Below are 27,015 nucleotides of genomic sequence, written 5' to 3'. Positions count from 1 at the left end.
AGCACCCCGCCCAAAAAAATGCAAGCATACTCTGTTTTTCATTAAATTTTTTCCCCACTTACACAAATGGTATGGAGAGATTACGGGATATTTCAAAGTGAAAAGGCGACAAAGGCCGTTTTGGGAAACGGCCAGCCACAGTCCGCATCCCGTTTAGCACCTGGTTCTACGGAGCATTACGTCTGGTTTTAGTGGGTGTGACAGGAGCGCAAGAATCAGGTTTAGCATCCAAATAAATCTGCAGATTCTTTATTTATTCACCGTTTCCTGCCGGCAACGATGCGTCTGCTTTTTTTATTGCTAAACGTAGGAGTTTTTTTTTTTTTTCCTCCGAAGGCACGTATTGTCTTGGAAAAACAGCAGAACCCATTTCTGATTCATGCATGTGTAATACATCTGAACAACATCAAAACATAATTTCCCCATCTTCTTTCCAGTCAGGCAGAAGGCAAATAACATGCATAGCTGGAATGGCAGACTGCAAATACAGCCCAGTAGAAGTTTTAAATGTTCCAGTGTTTTAATGTGCATGGTTTTAAACTACTTTAGGCTGGAGGAGAAGACGACCGCAAGCCAGGGTTACTTTAAAATAACCACTAAATTATAAACCATCATTTATACAGTTTTCCACAGTTACACTGACATACACCCACCTAACCACAGTGTTACTAGTTCCCTAAAAACTTAAATATACAGAGCATGACTAATTATATCCTAAAATTAAATTGCGACTTCATTTCAGACTTTGATTCTGTGTAGCAGTTCAGTCAAAACAAACAAAAAAAAAAATCGTCTCACGCCATGGTCTCTGGATATGAAAACTATAATTCTTCCACAAGCAATGTCAGCAGCCTTGCAGAGTCTCATTCATAAACAGATCATGACTTTATAAAAGAATCATGTTACAGCAGATCGGTGTTTTTTTGCATCAGTGTAAAATACTTTTACGGTAATCGTTACCTTAATGGATTAGAAATGAAGAAAAAAAAAACTCAGACTCAGCGGCTTCCCCTGCGGTCAATCTGCCAACTTACCGGCACAAAAAAACACACAAAACGGACAGCATAGTACAAAAAAACGATGGATAAAGTGCTCTCTGAAATGCTAACATACCTTTTACATTCTCCCATACATACATACAATCTACATCAAGCAAAGCTTCCAAACTTCGTTCACTTACTGTCACCTATTCCTGTCTGGCTCGTTGCCACGATCCGCACTACGATAACAACACGTTTTTCCTGACCTTCAGCCATCTCATACCTTCCTGCTGCTAAAGGCACTGTGTTTAAATATAATTTCTGAGGGTTATCACAACCAAAAATATGGCGATCGATCCATGCACAGAAACCAAGCACGATTTTAATTTTTAAAAGATTCTCTTCAAAAAAGATTAGGCCACCAACTGTGAAAATTTGTATCATACTGATTACCGATGACATGTACGGTACTAATAAATATCCCTGTATTAATAGAGGCAATGCAAAGTGTTAATTTTGCACATCATAAAAAATTGCTTTTTTTATAGCAATTAGAAAATAACCAAAACTATTTTAATTAGATTAGCAAAAATGATAATTGAGTTTAAAATCTCAGTGTGGCAACACAGGGGTCTGGAAGCTGTAGGTGGGAACCTCACCATAATTGAACCTGCCGTGAGCATGCAGAGCAGAGTCTATTGGTCTAAAGTCAATTGAGCAACGACGAGAGGGAGGGGCCAGAATAAGCCCCGCCCCCTCCCCATGTGGCTTTTCACTGGGTTTTCTTCTCCTCCTGTTTGTTCTGGAATCTGTTGTACTGCCAATCCGTGCCGAACAGCTTGTCCCACCACGTGAAGGTGGACGCGTAGTTCCCCACGAAGTTCATATGATGGAAGTCGTGGAACCGGGTTCCCGCGTAGAACGGGATGAGGTGCAGGGGGTTCAAGGGGATGTCATACCCGCTGCAAGGCAAGAAGGGCATGTTTCATTCTTTTCACATGCATTCTGAATGCAGTCAATTCAGCATCTTCCTGCTACATGGTGCCACCTGGTGGTCTACTATGTAAATAGCACATTCATATTTATAAACAATTTACTGCAGGACAGGTAAAACTGGCAGAGGCTCAGTGATTAACCTTAAACCTCCTTTATGTGTGAGAGTTGACATGTTCTCCTTGTGTCCCACAGTCCAACAACATGCAGTTCAGTATCTCTAAATAAACTATAACGTGGGAGAGTGTGCTTGTGTGAGTCTTGCAACGGACTGGCTCTCTTCCTAAGCTACCTGGAATAAACTCCGGTCACACAGACCATGAGCTAAATACATAATTTGAAATTGTATGGTGAGACTGGTGGGATTGTGCCTTTGTACATTTGAATTAGTTCAACTTAAAATCTATCAATGACTGCACAGTTATAATACAGACTCTGGGAAAATAGCTGGATTCAGAAAAATCTCCAAACCCATAATCAGTTAAATACAAATACAAACCCAGTTAAATACAGCTAGAGCACAACCTCTTCACTGCCCTGTTGCAATTTCGCACTTATTCAATTGTAAAGAAACGTCGCGTCACATACAGTATCTAATTAGCATAAATGGCTACCTGCTCCATACAGCATTTCCTCATACCTCTGAGTGCAAAACCCATCGACACACGCCACTCTTCAAAAGTCCTTAAATCAAGTTCATTCTCTGTGCAGATCCTGACAGTACCTGTGGACATCAATGGTCTCGAGCAGCCGGAATGTGACCCAGGCCCAGAGCAGCATCACGTGGTTGCAGAAGACCATGATGCCGATGAAGAAGCCAGTTCCCAGGACGATGGTCTCCAGCGGATGAGCGTATTCCGCCTGCATTCCAAACGGGGACTACGCGGGAAAAACACAACAGGAGACCAGCGAAGCATCCGTTACAGGTATTCCGGAAACAGCGTCAAAAACATCCTGCGAAATGAACACACAGTATCCCAGCTAGGGAAGCTGGGGTCCTGCTGGAGGTGTTGATGTGGCCAGCAGGGGGAGCCCATCCTGTGGTCAGTGTGGATCCCAATGCCCCAGTGCAGTGACGGGGACACTGTGCTGTGAAAATGGTGCCGTCCTTAGGATGGGACGTAAAACTGAGGTCCTGATTCTCTGAGGTCATAAAAGATCCCTGGGCGTCTTTCAAAGAGTGGGGGTGGTACCCCAATGTCCTGGCTAAAATTGCCCACTGTTGCCCTATCAGATCTGGCCTCCTAATAAACCCCTATATATATATATATATATATAATTGGCAGATTCCCTCCAGCCCCTTCACCTTCTTAGCTACTGTGTGATGAGCATGCCGTCTTTCACGTAACGATTTGATCCTGTTTCCATTGCCACACTGCTTCCTATTGGGTTAAACCAGGCAGTGATTGACAGCTCTTCACTGTTTCCCCCAGGTTTACAGCTTTGGGGGGGGGGGGGGGCAGATGGTGTTCATGTGTTTCTTTTAATGACAGCAGTCAATATAACAACCGAACTAAACATCAGAACTTCATGACAATTATCCACAAAGTGTGCAGCGTTTGTCACTGCAGTGTATCTTTCTGGACTTCAGGTGGTTGACGCGACATATTTTCCAACGCCGGCTCTCTGTCCGCTGGTGGGGGTGTGCTCACCTGTGTGTGCGCGCACGTGTCTGTGCGCGTGCATCGGGGCGGAACTCCGCCACGCGCGATACAGAGAACAGAGGAGAATTGTAAACGCGACCGTGTAGAGACAAAAATGACAAGCTGTTGTGTAAATAAGATAAATAACATAAGGCTATTTAGCTTGTTTAATAAAAGGACAATGTACAGACCTGTTCTATAGGAAAGGAAAACCTAAATGACTTCTGCTGTGATCTGGCGCTATATAGAAAATAAAATTTAATAAAATTAACTTGACCTTCAAGGGGGGGCGGGAGGTGCCGTTGGGGGGCGGGGTGCCCCCCTAATATAATGGTAGGGGAAACACTGGCTCTTGGTAGTTCCACCCACCATAGCTATCAATACAACATTCCTAGATCAACCACCTGATATTCACGCAGGTTGACAGTAATAACAAGATGATTTTAGTTAGTGGTGGTGAATCGGCGCATTTTCGACAAAGTGTCTACCAATACGTATAAGGGGCAAAAGAAAATCAAATCAGGAATATGAAATCTGGTGTGTGTCTCAATGTGAAAGTTAATGCATGACTCTAGTGAAGGCCAGTGAAGAGGACCAGTCATCACTCACTGTGAACTCATGGTGAACTTTGTGTATATACTTGTAGAGCCGTTTGTGATGGAAGATCCTGTGGAGGAAATAATGCCAGGTGTCTTCTATGACAGCACAGCCGAAGCACTGTCCCAGCAGGTAGGGCCTATGAATAAAGACAAACACCCTCAGCAACACCTGGGAAAGGTACAGCGCCCCCTGCCATAGCCTCCAGTACTGATCAAATATCAAAACATGGCAAAGACCAGTGATGGCTATATGAAGCTTCATGAACCATTTGCTATATTTTTTTACCCCACTAGATGGCGGTCTTGGTTTGCTCTGAGGCATACTTTGTACACTTTTTTGAACAAAGGGCACCATCTAGTGGGGTCAGACAATACAGCAAATGGTTCATAAAGCTTCAGTTGGCCAACACTAGCAAAGACAGGGCACCAGCTTTGTGTGATGCAGGTGACCTGATCAGAGGAAGTCATTTTGCAAACGTGAGGACAGAAATAAACGGTTACCATCTGGGCATGGAGTCCCAGTCATAGGGGATATTGAAGAACTCTGTGAAGTAGTAGGTCCCACATATCAAAGGCAACTGAATACAGAAGTGGCTGAACATGAGCATCTTGAAGCACTTCCACTGTCTTTCCCACGTCTCAGGTTTATCCTAAAAAATAATAACTAATATTAATGGAAACAGATGGGGTAAAGGATTTAGGAAATCCATGCATCTATTTTTTACACCCGCTTGTCTTATGCAAGGTCTCAGGGGTCCGGAGCCCATCCCAGAAGCTATGGGCGCAAGGATGTGAATAACCCAGGTTGGGTCACCATCCCATAATAGAACACACACACACAAACACCTACAGACAATTTAGCAACTCCAATTCACCTTAGCATGTTTCTGGACAGTAGGAGGGAACTGGAAACTGGAGTGGTTTTAGGCAACGTGTAGATCAATAAGGTAAATGTTCTAAAATTACCGTTTAGTTAAATATTATATTTAAATACTAACCATAAACTACACACCTGAAATTTTCAAAATAATAATAAATTACTCATTTAAAAAAAACCACAAGTCCACAAGAAAATCCTAATACTAACAAAATCTAGCTTTAAATTTAACCATCATGGATAGGAAAAAAATGAACCACATCATAACTCCACAGACATACCTGCTGAATTTTGTACTTCTGCATGAACGGGATGAACTGGAAGATGAACCCAGGCAGACAGAACAGGAAGTAGATGACTTCGTGGACTAAGAGGGAGCCCCACGTTGCAATCTGAAACTTGGTGTAGTTGTTCAGCATGTAGTCCCAGGCACCTCTCAGGGGCTCCTGAAAGGGATTCCTAGGAAGCATGGAGTCCACATACTCCACCGCGAAGTAAGCCGGACCCAAGATGTGGGCCGTATTATTTATTTCCATCGTGTCAATCCCCTCTGCTCCTGCAGGCGCAATGCTCATGATCAGCAAGGAGTGAAGGCGTCCCACTATAACTTTATTCTGTCATGGTTCCTGTCTGATGTTATACCTCATATGTGCAACTGAGTAACTTAATACTGAGCAAAAGACGTGTCAAAAACAGACATTTTAATATACCATCACCACTTCAATTTTGCCGATAAAAACATCGCTGTCCATGTTCTCCTTCATAACTAGACACCTAAACAGACACATTAACGAACTTGCGATGCAGATTTACGTTAAATACTTAAAAATCGAACATGTATTTATTGCATATTAGCATATACACAGCATGGGAACGTAACCAAGCAAATGCAAGTACATAATAAACCGTAATAAACCATATTCTAAACAACACCTGTCTGAAACAGCGTCTGACACTGCGCAGCTGGCCAACTTGCTCCAAATCGAATCAGCAGGAAATACATTTTAATGGTATGAAGTGAAATATGCTGGTAAAGTCAGGTGCATAATTCTTTATTATTATTATTATTATTAAAACATAACAGAGACCAACTCCCCGCTTACCTTTCAGCGTCGTCCACCTGAGCGAAGGAACGTCAATGTCTTTAATGTACAGGCGGACCGCGAACGCCCATTGGCTGACGGAAGAGGAGACTGACGTCAGCGCGTACAACGAGCGCCATGATTGGCACGGCGCATGGAGTGATAATAGTGAGACGGTGGGTCTCCGCTTCAGCGGCCAATGGTCGCGCAGCGTCATTAGCGATTATTTGCATAACTAACAGAACTTTGATGCAATGGCAGAAGGTAGCGTATGACCGCAAGCCTGCTACTGGCTGTCGAAGGTGTGTGATCCATACACCTTTATATAATCATCCCATATATACGAAGATTACGTTCCCAAAAAACTGCAGAAATACGTACATCACTCTGCTACCTCATAGCTTTTTGCAAATAACACTACGCTTATTAAATTTATAATATAAAGCAAAACCAGGAAACCTCGAATCCAAATACAAGAAGCACATTTATTAATAATAAAAAACAAGTTTTATGAAACATATTAGATCAAATATCATTGCACACGAGTCCTCTTTACATTTACATTAGACAGTAATTAATTGGTAATTAATTGACGGGGAAAAAATCGGAAGGAAAGAGAAAGCAATAAACGACTGGTAATTTCAATAAGGTTCCAAATAGCACGTCACGTTTATCGTTCACTCACATACAACAGTAGTAAAAACAGCAGCTACGATTAATGAGCCGATTATTACCATGCAGATCTGATTTCAAATTCAGGCAACCAACAGAAATCTGCAGTGTATACATGCATGCCGAAGCATTCCAATGAGATAACACAATGAAATATCTTTTCATGGATAATAAACCCACATTTTGCTTTATCACAACCAAAAATACAGCGATCGATTGATGGATGGAAATCAAGCCATGAGAATTTTTCTAAAAAGATTCTCTTCAAAAAAGATTAGGTCACCAGTTGTGGATATTTGTACCAACTGATTACCGATGACATGTATAGTACTAATAAACATTCCTGTATTAGCAGAGGCAATGCAAAGTGTTAATTTTGCACCTCATAAAAAACTGCTTTTTTAACACTTAGAAAATAACCCAAACTATTTCAATTAGATTAACGAAAATGGTAATTGAGTTTAAAATCTCAGTGTGGCAGCACAGGGGTCTGGAAACTGCAGGTGGGAACCTCATCATAATTAAACCTGCCGTGAGCAACGACGAGAGGGAGGGGCCAGAATAAGCTCTGCCCCCTCCCCATGTGGCTTTCAATGGGTTTTCTTCTCCTGTTGGCTCTTGGATCTGTTGTACTGCCAATCCGTACCAAACAACTTGTCCCACCACGTGAACGTGGACGTGTAGTTCCACACGAAGTTCACATGATGGAAGTCGTGGAACTGGGCCCCCGTGTAGAACGGGATGAGGTGCAGGGGGTTCAAGGGGATGTCATACCCGCTGCAAGGCAAGAAGGACATGTTTCATTCTTTTCACATGCATTCTGAATGCAGTCAATTCAGCATCTTCCTGCTACATGGTGCCACCTGGCGGTCTACTATGTAAATAGCAAATTCATATTTATAAACAATTTACTGCAGGACAGGTAAAACTGGCAGAGGCTCAGTGATTAGCCTTAAACCTCCTTTATGTATGAGAGTTGACATGTTCTCCTTGTGTCCCACAGTCCAACAACATGCAGTTCGGTATCTCTAAATTAACTATAACGTGGGAGAGTGTGCTTGTATGAGTCTTCAAATGGACTAGGCTCTCTTCCACGGTATCTACATGGGATAAACTCCAAGGTCAACACACTGCTCTTCAAAAATCTTAAATCAAATTCATTCTCTGTGCAGATCCTGACAGTACCTGTGGACATCAATGGTCTCGAGCAGCCGCAATGTGACCCAGGCCCAGAGCAGCATCACGTGGTTGCAGATCATCATGATGCCGATGAAGAAGCCTGTTTCCGGGATGATGGTCTCCAGCGGATGAGCGTATTCCGCCTACATTTCAAACGGAGACTACGCAGGAAAAACACAAGAGACCAAGGATATGATAAACCATATTCAGACCTCAGTCTGAAATACCGTCTCATACTGCGCAGCTAGCCAACTTGCTCTAATTAGAATAAGCAGGAAAGGAATATTAATGGTATGAAGTGGAATATGCCGGTATAATTCTTTAATATTATTATCAAAACAGGACCAGCTCCCCGCTTACCTTCAAGTGCCGTCCACCTGTGCGCAGGGAAGATATTTAATGTGCAGATGGACCACGAGCGCCCACAGGCTGCAGGAAGAGGAGACTGTTTGGCACAGACCATGGAGGGAGACGGTTGGTCTCCGCGTCACCGACCAATGGTCGCGCGACGTCATTAGCGATTATTTGCATAACTAACAGAATTTAATACAATGGCAGAAGGTAGCGTATGACCGCAAGCCTGCTACTGGCGGCCGAAGATGTGTGATCCACACACCTCCATATAATCATCCCATATATACGCAGATTACGTTACCAAAAAGCAGCAGAAATACATCACTCTGCTACCTCATAGCTTTTTGCCAATAACACTAAGCTTATTAAATTTGTATTATAAAGCAAAACCAGGAAACTTCGATTCCAAATACAAGAAGCATATTTATTAATAATAAAAAACGTTATGAAACATTAGATCAAATATCATTGCACAACATTCCTCTGTACACGGACATTAGACAATAATTAACTGGTCAAGGACGGAAAAAAAATCGGAAGGAAAGAGAAAGCAATAAACGACTGGTAATTTCAATAAGGTTCAAAATAGCACGTCACATTCATTGTTCACTCACATACAGCAGTAGTAAAAACAGCAGCTACGATTAATGAGCCGATTATGACCATGCAGATCTGATTTCAAATTCAGGCAACCGACGGAAATCTGCAGTTACATGCATGCCGAAGCATTCCAATGAGATAACACAATGAAATGCACCAACCGTGGCCAATACTTCGAAATAAAGACGCAATAAAAATGAAAAGTTATGTAGTCGACTTTTCTAGCGCACGATTATGGCATCTGAAGTCTCGCGATCGTTTATATCCTTCGAGAGCGGTATTAATTAGGCATATTCAAGTTCATGTCTTTAATACGTTAAACGTGCCATCTTTATTATTCCTTGTACCATGCCAATGTAGCGCAGCGCCTTAGTTGTAAGTTGTCCTTGGACTTCAGTGTATCAAGGCTACACAAAAAAAAAAACTAAATCAAAATCAACCACTCAGTTGTAAGCTGTTCTTCATTAAATCAGATTAAATCATCCCTCACAACAGCAAATATTCACTGACAGTTTTCATCTTAGAATTCAACACAATATCTTTTCGTGGATTATTAACCCATATTTTGCTTCAAACTCAAACTGACCACCTTGAGATCCGCCGCCTGGTCCCACGGGAAACTTAGCGTTGCACCAGTTACATTTCACTTGTGTTTAAAATGTGTTTATGCTAAGTATCTTCTCACAAGTTAAGTGTTAATGGTTGATCCCATGTAGTGCTCCCGTTAAGTGCAGCATCTGCGTGGCCGTCCGCTTCTTTAGAGAGGAGCCTGCTCACACCGTCTCAGGATGTAGCAGCCCCCAAGAAGCCTCAGCCTCTCAAACTGCGTCAAAGCAACAGCTTTCGGCTCCAAAACAGCAGCAAGTCCACGCCTCATCATAAAGGCTTGTCGATCACTGTGACACCTGACAGGAAGAAAAAGACCAGAGTTCTTTATTCGCATGTCAACAGGCCCCTTTCCTTTTCCTTGTACAATGCTCATCACGGTCCACCTAGAGACAACCTTTTTGTTCACATCCCAGAGAATGTAAAGCTCATATCCATCTATCAATTTTGTGAAAATGATGTTCCCCACTAGATGGCACTGTTTAAAAACCAGAGAAAATAACTGAACCAAACATCTGCAATGGTACTGCAACAGAATACTTATTCACAACAGAAGCACAAGATAGTGTAATATAGTCCCCTACCAAGAAAACCCATGAACACTAAGATTTTTTTTTAATTACTCACCAACGTTATATTATATAAATACCTTATGTACCCTCCCAAATGACCAGTATCCAATCACATACCCATGGATATGTCGGGCTGTTCCATGCATTACCTGCGTAACTCCTGCCCGTACTCATGCAGGAGGGTAAAAGGGTCCATTTGTCTGTGCCTGGGTTGTAATACTCCACAGACGCCAGGTTGCAGGATCCGTCGTCTCCCCCGATCACGTACAGCAGATTGCCGACTGCGCAGACACCTGAAAAACAGGCTCTGGCTCAAACTGTTCAAAAAATAGCAATCGTGCTACAGTGATCAAAGGCTAACCCAACATAGCGGACAATCGACAGTCGGAAGTTCATTGACTTATACGTCCTACAACAGGAAAGCACAAAAAGACCTCTAAAAATTCTCCTCTACTAGTCTGATGCCTCTTTATGTTCCCTGAGTCTTCTTGTGCTGCGCCTGAATAGTCTTATTAGGTTCTTAGTAGTTATTCTGTAGCTCCTGCTCCAATACTGTTCACACTTGTACCTGGGCCTTCACTGGAAGCCCAGCCTAGCTGTGCTCATGCCTAGTTGATGGCTGGGCCACGGGTTTGCAGTGTGTCACCTGCCTCGCTTGTATGTCACTCTGGACAAAAGTGTCTGTAAATATGGAAATATAAATGAGGGGGGGAATCTAAAACTCCTCTACCGCATGAGGTGAGCGTGCGAGTTATTTGCGAGACCACAGATCCATCTGCACAGTGACTGTGCTGCTCTTATTTATCAATAACTAAACCAGCAAATGTTACAATACCTAAAGTAAAACTGTGTCAGCATTAGAAATCCAGCAGACCAGTATCAGTGAATAACATTACACCATTCTGCCTTAGGCATTGGGCTAAATAGGAACCCAAGAAGATCATCGTTAACAGAGAACACAAGGAACATTGTCCTCTGGTTAACAGACTTAACAAAATTATAGCAAAAAATAAATAAAATTGCCTGCCAATGGATCTGTTGTCAGTAATAAAAGGTAACAACATCTGCTGAGAATCAAAAGCTGAGAATTCCCACCCAAGCCATAAGCACTGGGGTACAGAGTTTAAAAAAATTAAAAAAATTAAAAAGAGAGAGTCGGCCACTAGGTGGCGACAGATGTAAGAATCACAGGGGTAATGCCAAGGCTAAGGTGTCCTATTGAGTGCGGGGAGTCTGCAGAATCTCCTAATGAAACCTCCAAAAAAGGATAGGACAGCACTGGTAAAGTTCCTGCTTAAAAAAAAAACTAACAATCCACCCATTCATCTTATAACCGCCTATCCGGGGCTGGTGCACAGGGAAACCGTAAACCTAATTTAAAAAAATTAATTATACATAATTTTATTATTCATAAGTAATTGTTCATTCATGGGAGCGTAAAGAACCATTCTTTCCTGAGAGCAGCGAAGTGAACAAGCCCTAAAATCGAATACAGAATTGAGACACATTTCTGTTGTGTAATTTTAATTGGTTAATGGGACTGGCAGACAAACTGCGAGCACCTGAGCTGATTTTACATGGGATCAACCGTTAACAGTTAACTTGTGAGAAGATACTAATTTTTTTCACGGCTGTATATGTTCCTATTATATTTTGTGTACATTTCTGTGTGGGTATGCATGTATAATTAACACTGTTGGCTGCTCTTTTTACTGAAATATTTTTAGCTTTGTATATTTTGTATCTACTATGATATTGCTTTCAATTTTTTCCCCCCACAGCATCTAGAGGAAAGATCAAACTACGAATTTCACTGTGTAGCCATTGCACATTAGGGCTGCATGATTCTGGGGAAAATATTATTTATAATAATAATAATAATAATAATTTTCCCCCCACTGCACTCACAAATGAGATCATGATTTTCTCTCAGAATTCTGAGATATGTGAGTGATTTATTTCTCACTTTATCATCACCATTATCATTATAATTTTGTATGACGCATCGTCTTTATGAAGATGGAACAGATAATATGCTAAGATGCACGATTTACCGAAATATCGGTATCGGCCGATAGTCACTAAAAATATACGGCGATCACGGAACCGCACGCTCCTCACCGGCGTTCCGGCGACACATGTTCATGTCAGCCACCTGCTTCCAGGCGTTGACGGTGGGGTCGTACACCTCGCAGCTCTTCCTCACCAGCGGCCCGTCGTGTCCCCCGACGGCGTACAGCAGGCCCTTCAGCACCCCGACGCCTGCCTCGCGGTCCAACAGAACAGAGAAGGTTTTCAGCGTAACCTAAAGGGCAGCCTCACCTCTGACACAGAAGGTCAATTACCACAACTACAATGCGAGTTCGGTGGTGCGACGTCCTTAGAGCTAGCTGGAACTTTTATATTTCTTCAACTGTATTTATTCTATTCCCGTTAAGCTGCTGCTGTCTTGCTTCTTATCTGTGCATAAATACAATGCACCATATATACAGACCCTCGAGTCCAGCCTGCCTGTCCTTCTGTGAAACTCTCTCTGTCAATGATGTTTGTATGTGACATTGTGGTGCTGAGATAGCATGATTTTGGGCAAAGGGGGTAAATCTGACGCGCACATCAGGCCCGGCAGGGATTAATGGTACCGAAATCCACACTGACCCGCCCCACTGCGCCTTGTGCTCATCTCCGAAATGTAGGTCCACTCGTTGGTCTTGGGGTTGTACGCCTCTACGGTGCTGAGGCACTGCCTGGTGGCTCCGTCATACCCGCCGACCGCATACAACATTCCTGAAGACACACAGGCATGTCAACGGTCCCCGAGAGGCTCGACCCCCACCCATCTCAGCCCCACCCTCTCTCCACGACACTCACCGCCCACCACGCCGACACCCACGCTGCTGCGTCTGGTGTTCATGGGCACGATGTGAAACCATTCGTTGGTCTTCGCGTTGTAGGCCTCCACGCTGGACAGACCTGCCGTGAATAATATGGGGGGGGGTGTGGGGGGCAGGGGGTTACTCTCCAGCCTCCCCAGAACTGCCCGAAAAGTTTTGCAAAAATTCATCAGAATACTGCAGTGCAAGTTTCACAAAGCAATGCTCTAAACATATTTTGCCTTTAAATCAGGGCTGACAAAGTTATAACACATTTTTTCTTTGACTGCGTTAACTTTCAACTGCGTAAATTGTCAGAGCCCAATGGGAGAGCAATAGGCACAAAGATTGACTGCTGCCAAACAAATTCTTTTAAATCCCGATTAAATCGCATCCGATCGAATGATTAATCGCATATACAAGCGTGTTGTAATACCACCCAAAACAAGATTTTATAGCCTAAATATTCTGACAGAAATTAAATTCTACCAAAAATCTTTGCTCAGAATATTCTTCCTTTGAGGTATAAAAATTAAGCAAAATAACACGTTATAACACGTTAGCTTTAATCTTAGTTAACTTTGACAACACGATTTTAAATACTATGAACATATTAGTGACAGGATCCTTTCATTGACTTTCTTTTTTCTTTAAATCTTTTTTTTCTAATTATATACGATGAGGAGAGATAATAAGGAAATCAGGCCGTAAAACCTACAGAAGGCAGAACTGCTGCTCTTAATTATCAGCCATCCTTTACCCCCATTGGCCAGCATTAGGCAGCAGCTGCCTCTACTTGCTAATCCCACCAGTCATCATTTTCAAAGCCTCATTTCACCCGCTCCTAATGAGCAGACGGGGATGATCACGGGCCGGCGTGCCAGACCTGTGCTTCCGTCGAAGCCGCCGACGGCATAGAGGAGCCCGCTGAGCACCGCGGAGCCCAACGTGCTGCGTCGGTCCTGCATGCTGGCCACGCATGTCCAGTGGTCCTTGGCTGGCTCGTACGAGTCCACGGTGCGCACCCTCAGGGAACCATTAAAGCCGCCCACCGCGTACACGATACCACCCATGTAGACAACACCTGGGGAGGGGCACAGGCTCAGAGCAGGGCAATCAGACTGTGACTATAAGCCACTGCCATACAATAAGAGTTGCCGGTAAATGGAAATATGAAATTACAGCTGAATACAATGAGCTGGATACACAAACTCATGCCAGTCAGGTTGAAGTGTAGCAGCTGGAATAACTTATGATCCCTGAATTTCATGTTGATCTACCTTACAAGTCCAAACCAGCAAACGTCTCTCTCTCTCGCATTTGTCTGCCCCCCCACCAAAAAAGTCTAAAACATGAAAAGTGTGTGTATGTGGGGGGGGGGGGGGGGGACCCTTTTCTAAGAATTATTATATATACAGGGATCAGAGGTAGAAAGTTCAAGCTCAGAACGTACAAATCCAGACCAAAATTTTCTTTCAACCAACCAATTAAGTATAAAAAGTCCCCTTCACATAGTACTCAACTGGCTTGTTGAAACAAACTCTTGGCCTGGATTTTTACTTTCTGAACCTGAACTCTCCTCCCCCCTCCATTATGACTGGTTCCTCCGGGCCGCAGGCAGTTTATTTAAGCCACGATAACAGACAGTAAGCACAGGCCCTGCCTGCACATGGCTTGCTGACAATCAGCCAGGGCAGGACCAAGGTGGAATGGAGCCCGTTGTCACGGATACCACGGCGGAGGCAGGGAGGAAGAGGCCCGGCGGCATACCGGCTCTGCACCTCCTGGACGGCAGCTCCGCCACTTGGTACCAACGCTCCTCCTCGAAGTCATAGCACTCCACGCTGCGGATGGCCTTGGGGGCCTGGCCTCCCACCACCACCATGACCTGGGGGAGAGGCGTCGTCAGGGAGCGCCCGCCTCGGCAACACGGGCGTTTCCACGGCGACCACTCCTCACAGGTAATGCTCCCCAACGGATTACATCATCTGACGCAAACACTTAACGACTATTATGCTTTTCCGAGTTCAGGCAAGTAGCTTTCATTGTTTTACAATAGATTTTAACGTTTCTCAAGATAAGTGGCATCAATTCAATTCAATTCAATTCAATTTTATTTATGTAGCGCATTATCACAACATTACATTGTCTCAATGGCCTGGATTTTAACAATGTAGAAGTGTGTGACTCCGCCGACTAAGTCTCTGTGCCTGTGATTGCAAGGCCCAACCTCAGCATATAGTCACATGTCAGTGGGCCCTTGAGCGAGGCCCCTAACCCCCAGCTCTGTGGGGGCCACTACGGGTGGCTGCCCTTCACTGCCAATCTCGCTCACACATACGCATGTGTGTGTGTCAGAGAGCAGGATGGGGTAAAATTTCCGCACGAGGGATTAGTAAAGTATTATTTTTATTACAGGAAACGACAAGTGCCAACCATCAGTACCTTAGGAAGGCTGATGGGCGTCCTCATCCTGGTCCTGATGGTCTTCATCATCGAGCGCTGGTCCGCCGGGAGAAGGTGGTACTTCATGGCCTCTATCAGGTAGTCTTTACATGCGCTGCTGTTCTTCACCAAGGTCTCCTCTTCCACCCTCTGAAACAGAGCAGGGAACGGGGTTTGTCACAGAGATACTGTTTAGTGCAACAGTGGCATGCACTGGTCTGCACATCTCTACACGGAGGTAAAAGGACTTGCCAGTTACATAATGAATAATCTACATTAATCATTGACCCTCAGGTTTAACGATGTTCCTCAAACCCACTTGAGAGAGTTAATCAAAATAGTCTATTCTTGGAAATGAACCAACCCCTCTGCAAAACGGCAAGCGTTCCGGCGGCTTGGTGGAATACTGCCCACCATACTGGCCAGCAGACCAGGGGTTTGGAAGCACTGTGGTTGGAAATGGTGGTGCCCTCTGCTGGTGAGACTTCGGCTTTACACTTCGCTGTGCTCAAGCCCAGAGGAGCGCCCCAGACCGGCTGCCAGTCCACTGCAGGACATCTCCTAATTTCTTTGCTGAATATTTATTTGGACGGTAAGTCGGCTCACCTAGTGAGGCTAGAGAGTACCAAAGACTCTTCTAGGAAGCTCCCAGGACATGCAGCTCCCAGAGGCGAAGGTAAAGAGGGTCTACAGACCTGGACCAGGTACTCCCTGGACAGCAGGGGCAGACGCACATGCTCCATGAGGTGAGACATGTGTTCCTGACGCACGTCTTTGTCGTGGGTGACCCAGACTATCACGGCCTCGAACACCTGTACACGAGCAGGCAGGCAGAGTCTAACCAACCAGGTATAGAGTGGAACCGAATAATGGAACGACATTGGTGGCAGGTCTCCACAGGACTTAAAGACGAAACACAGGACAGGGTGAAGCACAAAAGGGTGTAAATACAGGACTGTACAAATGCTAGGCGGTCAGCTATTTATCCCGGTAACAAGTGTGTATTTGCTCAGAACAAAAACACGGTTTCACATTAGACCATATGTAAGAGTAACACAATAAAAACTAACAAGAATTTCTTCGGTCAGGGACCTCAGGGACACCTCACCTCAGCCGTTCCATGCATTCAATTAATTTCGCCACCAGCTCACTTAATTATTCGATTTAATTAGTTAAAAGGTCAATGAGGTGTTGATTAGCTGAACACAGCATGTTAGCAGTCTGGTAAAAAAAAAAAAAAAACACACTGATGCATTGGATGGTTGCTGAGGGACTTACTGAGGACCTGAAATGGCTAAGCTGACACACTTTGACAGACATCATAGTTTTACACCAACATGAAGATCATTAAAACGTCTTCTTTGACTGCCTAAGACTTTTGCACAGTACTTTACATAGTGCAGTCTGTATGTTAAAATATGACAGCACCATAATAGGGTGGAATAGATATAGTGAATTACTAACGATAAATATGTAAATTAACGTGACCAATGGGGGGGGGGGGGCTTCTGACAGCCTGAAGCTGTGCTGAAGCTGGCAGAAGGTCTGGTTCATTTAGGAAAGGTGTAGACAGCTGGTGACCAGCCGGCCGCATCTCTGACTGGTAGACCGTAAGGGGGCGGAGTCTGACATCGCGCGTTACCTTCTCCTCCGACGGGATGGTGAGCTTGTCGCTGGCGATGAGGCTGCACACCTGCTCTATGCCCAGGTTCAGGAACTCCTCGCTCTGCACCACCTCCGAGAAGTGCTGCTCTGTAGGGGAGAGAGCGCCTCCGTTAGGCCGAACGGGTAATGCAGCCCTTTTAATAATTAACGCTGGACACAGAGCTTAGAAAAGAGACTAATCTGCCCGATCTGACTGGTCATTAGGGGTAAAAACCCAACATAACACAGTAAGACATTGCAGGTGCATGGAAACAGACACTGTTGGCATATGGAAGTTACACCATGTTAATTATACAATAGTTTGGTTCGAAATATTGAATCGTACAGTAAATTCACATTTGCATTTATTTAGCAGTCAATTTTGTCCAAACCGACATGCATGTAAGGATCAAAGAGCCAGATCTGTAAGTTCCTGGAGCAACTGGGGTTAATGGTGGTTGCTGAAGGTCCTAATTGCAGCCGTGGGATTCAAACACATGACCTTCCTCATATAGGCACAGATCTCTAACCAGCTGAGCTACACGGTGCCTTGGGGAGCTGAAGATCTGCTTTAAAAAAAGAAAATTTTAACCAATGCAAACTCTAAGGTTATATTTCATCTAAAATATTAATAAAGTGATAAACACACAAAGTCTACACAAAGTTTAAACAGTTCCATTACATTTTCAAAAAAAAAATCAGAAGATAAAAAGTATGAATGTATCTGATACACGCTACTTCAAAACGAAGAAGGGAAACGTATTCCAGTAAGACGGTCAGCAGTTTTTCGGAAAAATTTCACGGGAACAGAGAAGCTGACAGTCATCAGGCAGCATGACAGGAACGAGAGACGTCGGCTTTCAAAACTGCATGGTTGAGCGTTGCCAGGGTAACCTTAGGAGGGAGAGTACTCGGTAAACGCGCACCGCGATTAAAAGGAATATCTCAAAGCATTCTGAATGTTCATCACAAAGAAAAAAAAAACCAGGAGAAACTCAAGAAAAATGAAATCTATAAAAACAGAAAACAATTACGGCACAGAGGATTTTATCGGAAGTGCTACATTTTCATCAGAAGCTTAGCATTTGTGATCAGTCGTTAAAACAGTAAGTGAATAAGGCTGCTTATTTATATTGTCATTTGCAGATGCTCCGTTTCCATCAAAATAAAAATTCAAATAAATTATACACATCTCTCCCATATGCATTTTACGGTAACAGATGAGACTGATTCCAACTTCAAGGGGTACAACAGCCGGTACCTCAGGCAGGGGTTTGGCCGTGCCCTTGCTGCACCCTCACATGGCACATATTAAACCTAATTAAAAGCACTAACGCTGTCCAGGCACAGAGCTGCTTGCACACCCTCTGCTAGTTTGTCGCTGAACTGTACCTGGGATCCGCCTTCATGAAACCTGCAAATTGACGTTGGCAGGATGCCCAAGTAGCCTGAGGGGCTAATGTAACACGTGGGACAAGTTCTGGTCTCTGCTACCAGTCATTTTCCTTCCCCTCTGCGAGTGCTGAACCAATCACGGACACCCTGATGACTCTAACCACGCCCCTCTTATGAATATTCATGTCCGCCAGCGAGTACTACTAAGAAAAGCAAATATGGCTCATACATTTATCGAAGGAGAAATCATGACCTTTTTTTGGAACAGTTGTATTGAAACTGTCTCATCCTCAAGTAAGGCAGAAATTTCACCAGATGCCCCTAACACATTAAGTTATAAATCAGCGCGCACAAAATTTATCACCGTAACTCTGTGGCAAATGGCCGCTGGAAGTGGATCGACGAATTCAGGCAGGAAGATGAAAGCAGAAACGGCATTCCGAAATATCTATTGTTCTTTCAGTAGGTTCTGACCAGCGGCCGCGAAGATTCGGAAATCAGTAAAAAAATCCAGAACGCGGAACGTGAAAGCGCTTCGGAGCCTGCATCCCAACTGCAGCAGTGATCCATTTTTCAAAATGCATTCATGACAATCATAATAAACAAGAACCAGAAACACATTTCCACCCTCATCTGATCTCTATTATGAAACAGCAGCCCTGGGAAAGCTTCCACAGGCATTCTGGGAAAATTTCAGAATGGCCCAGCATTTGCCCTTACAATCTTACCTCAGCCTAGCACTGAGTAGATCAGGTAAGGGCGTAAGGGCGTAAGGGTACCCCCCCCCCCCCCGACAGGCCCCCCGGACGGCACGGAGGTGCCCCGTGACCTGCCTGCGAACGTGTTGGCCTGGTTGAGCAGCTCGGTGCAGGCGTGCAGGTCGGCGAAGGCCCTGATGCCCAGACAGTTGGTGGGGTGCAGCTGGGAGCTGAGGAACTCGCAGCAGGCCTTCTTGACGTCCTGCAGCTGGAGCAGGCCGGCGGCCGGCAGCAGCACCTGGCTCAGCAGAGACGGGCGAGGAGGAGCAGGCCTGCGGTTCAGACACCCTGCGACTGTCCATCTGCACAGCTCAGTCAGTGTCACACCTCACGCCCCCTCATCCCAGCCACACCTGACATTTCCTGTGTTTCAGTGTCCTGCCCCCCCCCCAAGCATGGCACAAAAATGTCAATGCACTCCTGGAACACGTGACGAGACAATAAGACTAAACTTAAAGCATATCATGCCACATTTATTTATTTATGTATGATTCATCCATTCATCCATCCATCCAATTAGCCCATTCATTCATTTATCTAATCCCCCTTTCACTCATTCATTCATTCAATGCCCTATGCATTCATTCATACATTCTCCCTCATTCACTGCATGCCGCATGCATTTTGGGGGGAACCAAAATTACCCATCACATGGTTATCAACAACAACGGTTATCTAACCCAACAACGGTTATCTAACCATAGCTAGCGGGCAGAGTAACCAGTGCACTCAGCTTGAATATCCACCCACTAATGAATCAGTATCCTTAACTCTAGTCCAGTCAAGAGTCCAGAACCTGAAACCTTCGCAGAAAGGAACGGCACAGCCGTCCATCTACCCTCACACTGGCCTAAACATCGCACATCCTTGGGGTGAGGAAGGAACCTGGAGGAAGTGGAGATAAATGGAGGTTCAAAGCCACGATGTTAACCGCTAACCGCTAACCACTAACCGCTAACCAACCTGCAGGCCAGTGCAGCGCAGCTACGTACAGTTTTAAAGAGATATAATTACATAACGCATAAATGTGTCCCCAGCTTTTTATAGAAACAGGGCTTCACCGGCCGATGGTTCACGCCGGGATGCCAACAACCTTAATGTCATTAACGCCTCAGTTAGTAAAAAAAAAATGCAAGGAAAAGGGTAAAGCACCCGGAAGACATCTGGCAGGAGATCAGCCGCCACTTAACTTAATGGAGGAGAACCCGGCCGGACAGATGCACGGGCAGACAGGCCGGCACAAGGAAGGACTGACGGACAGAGAGATGGACAGACAGAATCCCCCCCCCCCACCCACAGAGAGTGAGACACACGCCAATAGCGACACATCGACTCAAACGGGTCTAATATATTCCCGCTCACGTCGCTCCGCATGACCGATCTCGACCGCCCACACTCTCTGGGAAAACAGACACGTGTGTGCTGTACAGGGCCACCAGGGGGCACTAGAGAGCAGACGGCGCCAGAAGCCGCCTCAACGCAGACGGCCGACGCGGCTCATTTAAGTGGGAGCCTGAGCGATACGGCCAGGGCCACTGCAAGAACACGAGTCCTGCTTCTAAGCACGTCTGACGCTTCAAAGTTTTATTTTGTGGACACTTTTATCCAAAGCAACATACACTTTTGAGAAAACGGGGCCAACTGGTTCCTGGAGCAATTGGGGATCAAAGGCCATGCTGAAGACCCCAAGGGTGACATCAAGCTGCTGACCCTGGGATTCAAAATGGCAACCTTCCAATCACAGGCAGTGTCCTAGCTGTGCCATGAACCGCTCTCAATCACATGGTTGTGTCACCTTGACATCCGCACCCGACGCAGCCCCAGTTTCCATTCTACGGGCGGCGGAGCATCATGCTAATCACATGACGCACAACTTAATCGCACCACACAAAAGGAGATGCCGCACCTTTAGTCAAACCAGTTCCGTGTGCCTCTTATAAATTTGGGATTACATTACCATTGCTCTCAGCCCTCTTTAATCATTCTCTGGAGATCCACCTTGAAAGCAGGTTCTCCGGCTTTGTAAAGGGCACGGGCTGGACACTATTCTCCCTCTCTTTGATACTATAGAATTTATTTTCCTTTTTGGACTTTACAAACCCTCATGACTCAAAACACAGATTTGTCAGCGTTTCCCTGCACCGCATCCAGATCAACTTCCATTGGAAAAACTCATTGAAATAACAAACAAGAAATGTATGGAAGCTACTGCAGGAAGAGGCCAAATTTCAGTGGCCAGACAAAAGGAGATTGTTTTTTAACATCTGAAAATACCACTCTAATTAAGCGCAGCACAAAACAAGCACATTTTTGGGGGGGGGGGCGAGAGAGAGGCTGGAAAACATGGAGCGACATCAATCACGGTATCAAACTGCATGTGTCGACATGGTTCGTCTGCGTTTCCTCAGCCATAGACGCCCCCCGGTGCACAACTCGGGCGTTTAGCCTTTTAGTGCCATCTACTACAACGCGTCCAAATCTCTCCCATCTGTCCCGTCCCCCCCCACGCGTGACGTCCCCCAGGCCACCCCAGGCAAAGGGGTGGCAGCCTGTACCCCGACGTCTCAATTCACGATAAAAACGAGAGCACAGGCCTCACCGGCCGCTCTCATTAAGAAGGTTTTTTCCAGCATTTACTGAATCTTATTAGACCGCCCTCTGTAAACGCTGTAGTGTAAGAAGGTCCCTGGACACTGACCGTCCCTGAAATGCTGGGAGCAGTACATCTGGTACAAACAATCGCAGATCACGCAAATTGCCCATTCTAGAGCTTTGCCGGATAGTTAGTCGGCATACTCCGTGTATTAAATCGCAACCACATGTTTCACCGTTTAGAGAAGCGGGCTGTTAAACGTTTATTTTATTTACAGCTTACAAATTGCGGTGCACAAGTTACCATTTCTCTGCCCTATAGAGCACATATTTAAACAGGTTTTTCCATTTTCCCCGTCTACTTTATTGCCGTTATACTTTGCAAAACAATATGGCTTTATTAGCGAATTCACCATAGATACGAGAAAACGGTATTATATTATATTTATTCAAACATCATGTAACCTTTAAAATGACAACAGGGCAAATCCAGTGTAAACCGCCTTTTATCCATCCTTTACTGCTCTGAGACCTTTGTATAAGCTGGGTTCTTACTTCTCGTAAGCAGAAGCAGACACACAACAGGCTCCATGCATCCTCACGGGGAGGGGGGGGGGGATATCCAAGCAGCTAGTCCACATTAGCCCCAACCCGTGACACCCACTTTGAGAAAACACACGCAAAAGCCACACTGCTATGATAAACAACACCTCCAGCTTCTTTGTCGACTTAAACCGCTTTCCTCGAAAATGGAAAATTCACTCTAAATTTATTGAGGCTAACTATTTAAAATCGCTATCCTAATATGTGGTTTGTCAAGCTGACAAACATACATTTTTAATAGGGGACTAATTATATATTTGTTTATTTTAAATTAAGAGCATTACCAGTAATAATAATAATAACAATAATCGCCTCAAATTCATGAACAAAAACATCATTACAATTCGATGCCTTTAGATAATCAAGTAATACCACATATCATGGTAGGTAAATGAACTGCATTTATATAGCGCTTTTCTACTCTTTACAATTTATGCCTCACATTCACCATCCACACACACATCCACACGTCGGTGGCGAAGGCTGCCATGCAAGGCACCAACCGGCACACCGGGAGCAATTTGGGGTTCAGTGTCTTGCTCAAGGACACTTTGATGGGGTCAAGAGGAACCAGGGCTCGAACCTGCAACCCTCCAGTTGCCGAACGATAGCACTACCTCCCGCGCCACCATCTTCCCCAAAATCAGCAAGACCGCAAATCAGCAAGATGTTTGAACCAATGAGATGCCGACCAATCAGTGCCAGTTTTATTCCACAACACTACGGACTCCCCTGTAACAATAAAAATGATTGGCTGCTGCGTGCGAATCGAGAACTGCGCACGGCCTACCTCAGCTGCGGCCCTCACCTGCACATTCTCCTCGGTGACCTGTATCTCCGCCGTGTACACGTAGTCGATGAGCGTCCCCAGGGTCCAGCCGTCCATCTCCTTTATCCTGATGCGCTTTGCCCGGCTCTCGCTCATCTCACCTGCGCAGAAGACCGACATGTGGCGATGGCTAGTCACTCCACATTGCCCTTCACTGCCAAGCGGCCCATCCATGCAGATCAATCAACCCGGATAAACGTACAGTTCTCCCATGTTCTTCTTCCCTTAAACTTTACAGCTGACAGAAACAACAGCGACGAGCACAACATACTGCAGCAGGAACGCGGAAAGTCAAGTTTTGCCCGTGACTGAAAGAGCCATTTTGGCGCAACATTTTGTATTGGTCATGTGACCACTGTGAGGCGCACACCTGTGAACATCGCATGGAAATACGGGCTGCCAGCGGCCAGCACCACTCTGTGAGCAGCAAACTCCACGTCCTCAGCGACTATCGTTACGTCACACAACAGGTTCTGGCTGAAAAGAGAAAGGCGAGACCATTAGAGAAGAAATTCAATAAACGATCGCCGGAATTCCAAAATGACTCCGACGGGAAGAGTCACATGACATACTAAACGAATGACTATCATCTTTCACGGCAGAACACCTCCCGTGAAAGTTCAATGCACTATTAGGATAAAACCATCGCTCGTTCATGCCATACTAGCTAGCCAATCGTATATGAAACAATATATGCTTAATAACCTTTCTGTGAGAGGAAATTAACACCTGTACTGGTACAGACAGTGCTTGTAAGCCCCTTTGAGACCTTTTACCACGCTTCAGCAACGTACCATCAATATTAAATTTACTTTCCGCCCTGTAACTGTCTGCTTCTATTGGGTCACGTAGCTCCACTAAACATATCACTGGAAAACGAATGCCACTGTTTGCATCTCAATAGTCCCTCTGGGATTAACAAACTCTATACATCGATCTGCTTGTGTATCAGTCTGTCCATCCTTGGAGACCAAGAGCAACTCCTGCCGGACGAGGGCTCACCTGCGTAATTCATTCATTACTTTGAAGGCTTTCTTCATGTGACGTGGATTGACGGTGACGGGACACTGCTTCTCCGACACGTCGTCTTTCAAGTCGTGGGGCTTGTGCTGGCAGAGCTTGGTGCATCTGTCATTACGCAGGCATTTCAGAACACAGGATGATCAAAAAAACGGCTCGCCGGCGATCACAAGCAAACTATTTTTATCGACGTCCGATGACCAGACGTCTTTAAGTCTTTCATTTATCTGATTGCTCAGAACACAGATGCCAAATTAAAGCAATTAACATTTCAAGGATCCATTTTAAATCAATTCTTTTCATAAAGATGAAAACATAGCTTTGCAAATTTAATAAGAGATTTTAATATTTAATAAAAGTCACCGAAAGCGGAAACGGGGGAAGTTCTGGTGCCATTCTCCAGATGCTAAATTAGGCTAAAATTAATCTGCCAATCCTACGAAAAATGCATGTATAAACTGCAGAGGACAAACAGCAGAAGGCCTAAACTAAAACAAAATCTGTTATGCATGGAAAACCAAAGGATTATCCTATTGTATTAACTAGCTTAGGAAAAGCATAAGGCTGGGGTACAAGGAACACATCCTCAAGAAAGGCAATAACCACAAAAGCAGAAATTATTAAACAAGTACCAGTATAGCTGACAGTCAACCAACACTTCCTTCTCTTAAGAGGAATAAGAACAGGCTTCAAACTAACTAAGAGCAATAACCCTAAACACACTGTGCTAAAACAGCTTTAAGCCCTAACACGATAAACACACCACATCCCTTTACACACTGCCGTATTTCTGCAAGGTTGGTCTTGCCATGATTCAGTGTCACAGGAATAATGCTTTCATGGGTGATCTCTTCACAGTATACAGCTGTAGCAGTTTACTGGCCAGCTGGCAGCATAATGCATCTACAAGTCACGATTCCAATGGATTTTAAATTCAAAATGTGCGATTTGCCGGTTTAAGTGAAACCCTGCGGTACTCCCATTTATTTTCGAACTTAAGGACATACATTTTTCAACATCTGCCCTATGGGTCTCACAGATGTCACACACAAGCCATATTTATTACAGGGCGCTGGTTTGGGGCGGGTAGGCAGCCATACAGCACATCCCGATTTGTCCATATCGCGAGCTCCGACAGCCCGAACCCGTCCCGAACTGCGACACATTGCAACTTCAACGCAACTCCTGCAAACGCTCGCCACTGTCACCACTTTCCATGCAACAATCTTATTTTTATGAAATATCGCAGCTACCTGTTAGCACGCTTGCATGCATATCGCGACAGGTCGCAACAATTTGCTCTTGCTGTGAGGGATAGATAGTGTCTCGTGCCCCATTTAGGATTTTCGGGCTCAGAGGTTTACCCTTCAGCTGCAATAATAATAACACCCTGCGTTATAACGCCGTCACACCACAACAGCGGCACCCAACCCGACGCCGGCCGCACCGCTTCACAGCCCGGACCGAAACCTCCACCATCACAGCCTCCGCTTACATTGGATGTATCTCCATTGTGCTGTCTGTTTTCAGTACGTGGAAACCGACAGCAGCTGCTTGCACCATTCCATCTCAGAAGTGTCTTTTTCCTCTCTTTTTTAAGCGTTTACATGTGCGCCCCGGTTTTTGTGTCGATGAAAAGGGCTCCGGTCCATCTCGGCGGCAGCCCCTCAGCAGTCTGTCATTCTATCGAGGACGGCGATGAGAAACGTGCTCACCAGCCTCTTAATTTTACATGTACTTCTAAAAAGGGGCGTTTTTTTCCTTTTTATTTCGCTCCCAAGAACACTGCAGTGTCTATAACATCTGGGGAAAATACGACAAAATAAAGCAATAGAAATTAAGTCCCAGCGTGCTGGGTAATATACTAAATCATATTTTCTGGTCCCGACGAGAGATGGAGCACTGAACTAGCTACCTGTTATTTATCCTTCAGTGATTGAAGCACATAAACAAGGATATAACCGCAAAGACGCTCGTCAGCAGTGCGGACACGCCGGTAGAAAACTGTGGCGCCCTCTGCTGGCGGGAGACTGCCACTTTGCACTCCACCGGGAAAGCTAACCAGGACAATAAACACAGGGGAGCACGTGTTTTTGTGACGTCACAACCCCGAAAATTATTGTGTGCGTCTTTTCAGAACATGTTGCAAACAAGTGGAACAAGACTGTACCAGTCGTATTGTCCAAACTGATGCACTTGGTTTCACATACATCACTGACCAGCAGAAATAAACGTCAATGTTCTTTTTTTTCCTCAAGAAACCGCATTCATCATAATAATCAGAATCATCACCATCATTAATCACCACAGAGGTATAACTACATTCATTTTGCTATAGCTTATTGAAGTAGTCTTTATGCAGGGGACTGAAGTTTAGACTCGGTCTAGACCTTGCATCAGTATAGTTCAAAACCATTGCGAAAGAATGCAAAACTAATATTTACTGGACACGAAGGCAACAGGGTGTCATGACTTTATTTCTAACACAGATGCCCATTCGCGAACACGCGCATCAGAGCAAACGCAGTGCACATCCTGCGGTCGTGACGCGCTTACAACTCTCTTATCCGTACGCCATCCTTCAGTTGTGCAAGATGAGAGTGTTTCCCTGCGCAAGCACTACAACTCGGCGCACGTGAAGCTCAAGGTCGGCGGCGGTGGACACGTGGTCTGCGGGTTCTCGGCTTCCGACGTCAGAAGCA

At 44.9% G+C, this 27,015-nt stretch overlaps 3 protein-coding genes across 3 annotated transcripts; all 3 read right to left on the bottom strand.

The window, feature by feature from the left end:
* Window positions 1–497: 497 nt before the first annotated feature.
* LOC111837277 (methylsterol monooxygenase 1-like) lies at window positions 498–6,258 on the bottom strand. Its single transcript, XM_023799171.1, has 6 exons — window positions 6,196–6,258; window positions 5,374–5,648; window positions 4,717–4,865; window positions 4,226–4,352; window positions 2,698–2,852; window positions 498–1,942 (listed from the first exon to the last, which is right to left on the bottom strand). Exons 2-6 carry the CDS (start codon window positions 5,626–5,628, stop codon window positions 1,753–1,755), a joined length of 876 nt encoding a protein of 291 aa, XP_023654939.1. The 5' UTR covers window positions 5,629–5,648; window positions 6,196–6,258; the 3' UTR covers window positions 498–1,752.
* Window positions 6,259–6,639: 381 nt separating this feature from the next.
* Window positions 6,640–8,689, bottom strand: LOC111837386 (methylsterol monooxygenase 1-like). Its single transcript, XM_072706960.1, has 3 exons — window positions 8,386–8,689; window positions 8,032–8,186; window positions 6,640–7,623 (listed from the first exon to the last, which is right to left on the bottom strand). Exons 2-3 carry the CDS (start codon window positions 8,106–8,108, stop codon window positions 7,437–7,439), a joined length of 264 nt encoding a protein of 87 aa, XP_072563061.1. The 5' UTR covers window positions 8,109–8,186; window positions 8,386–8,689; the 3' UTR covers window positions 6,640–7,436.
* A 93-nt stretch (window positions 8,690–8,782) lies between these two features.
* Window positions 8,783–26,275, bottom strand: klhl2 (kelch-like family member 2). Its single transcript, XM_023799324.2, has 15 exons — window positions 25,809–26,275; window positions 24,296–24,421; window positions 23,664–23,770; window positions 23,273–23,394; window positions 19,345–19,507; window positions 17,115–17,224; window positions 16,168–16,284; window positions 15,473–15,622; window positions 14,798–14,915; window positions 13,914–14,111; window positions 13,026–13,127; window positions 12,813–12,941; window positions 12,279–12,419; window positions 10,307–10,450; window positions 8,783–9,884 (listed from the first exon to the last, which is right to left on the bottom strand). Exons 1-15 carry the CDS (start codon window positions 25,874–25,876, stop codon window positions 9,856–9,858), a joined length of 1,824 nt encoding a protein of 607 aa, XP_023655092.1. The 5' UTR covers window positions 25,877–26,275; the 3' UTR covers window positions 8,783–9,855.
* Between the last annotated feature and the right edge of the window lie 740 nt (window positions 26,276–27,015).

This window comes from Paramormyrops kingsleyae, chromosome 25 (genome assembly GCF_048594095.1).
Source record: "Paramormyrops kingsleyae isolate MSU_618 chromosome 25, PKINGS_0.4, whole genome shotgun sequence".
Taxonomy (NCBI): Eukaryota; Metazoa; Chordata; class Actinopteri; order Osteoglossiformes; family Mormyridae; genus Paramormyrops; species Paramormyrops kingsleyae.
Note: the sequence above shows the minus strand (reverse complement) of the source record. Positions and strands in the feature narration are given on the sequence as shown.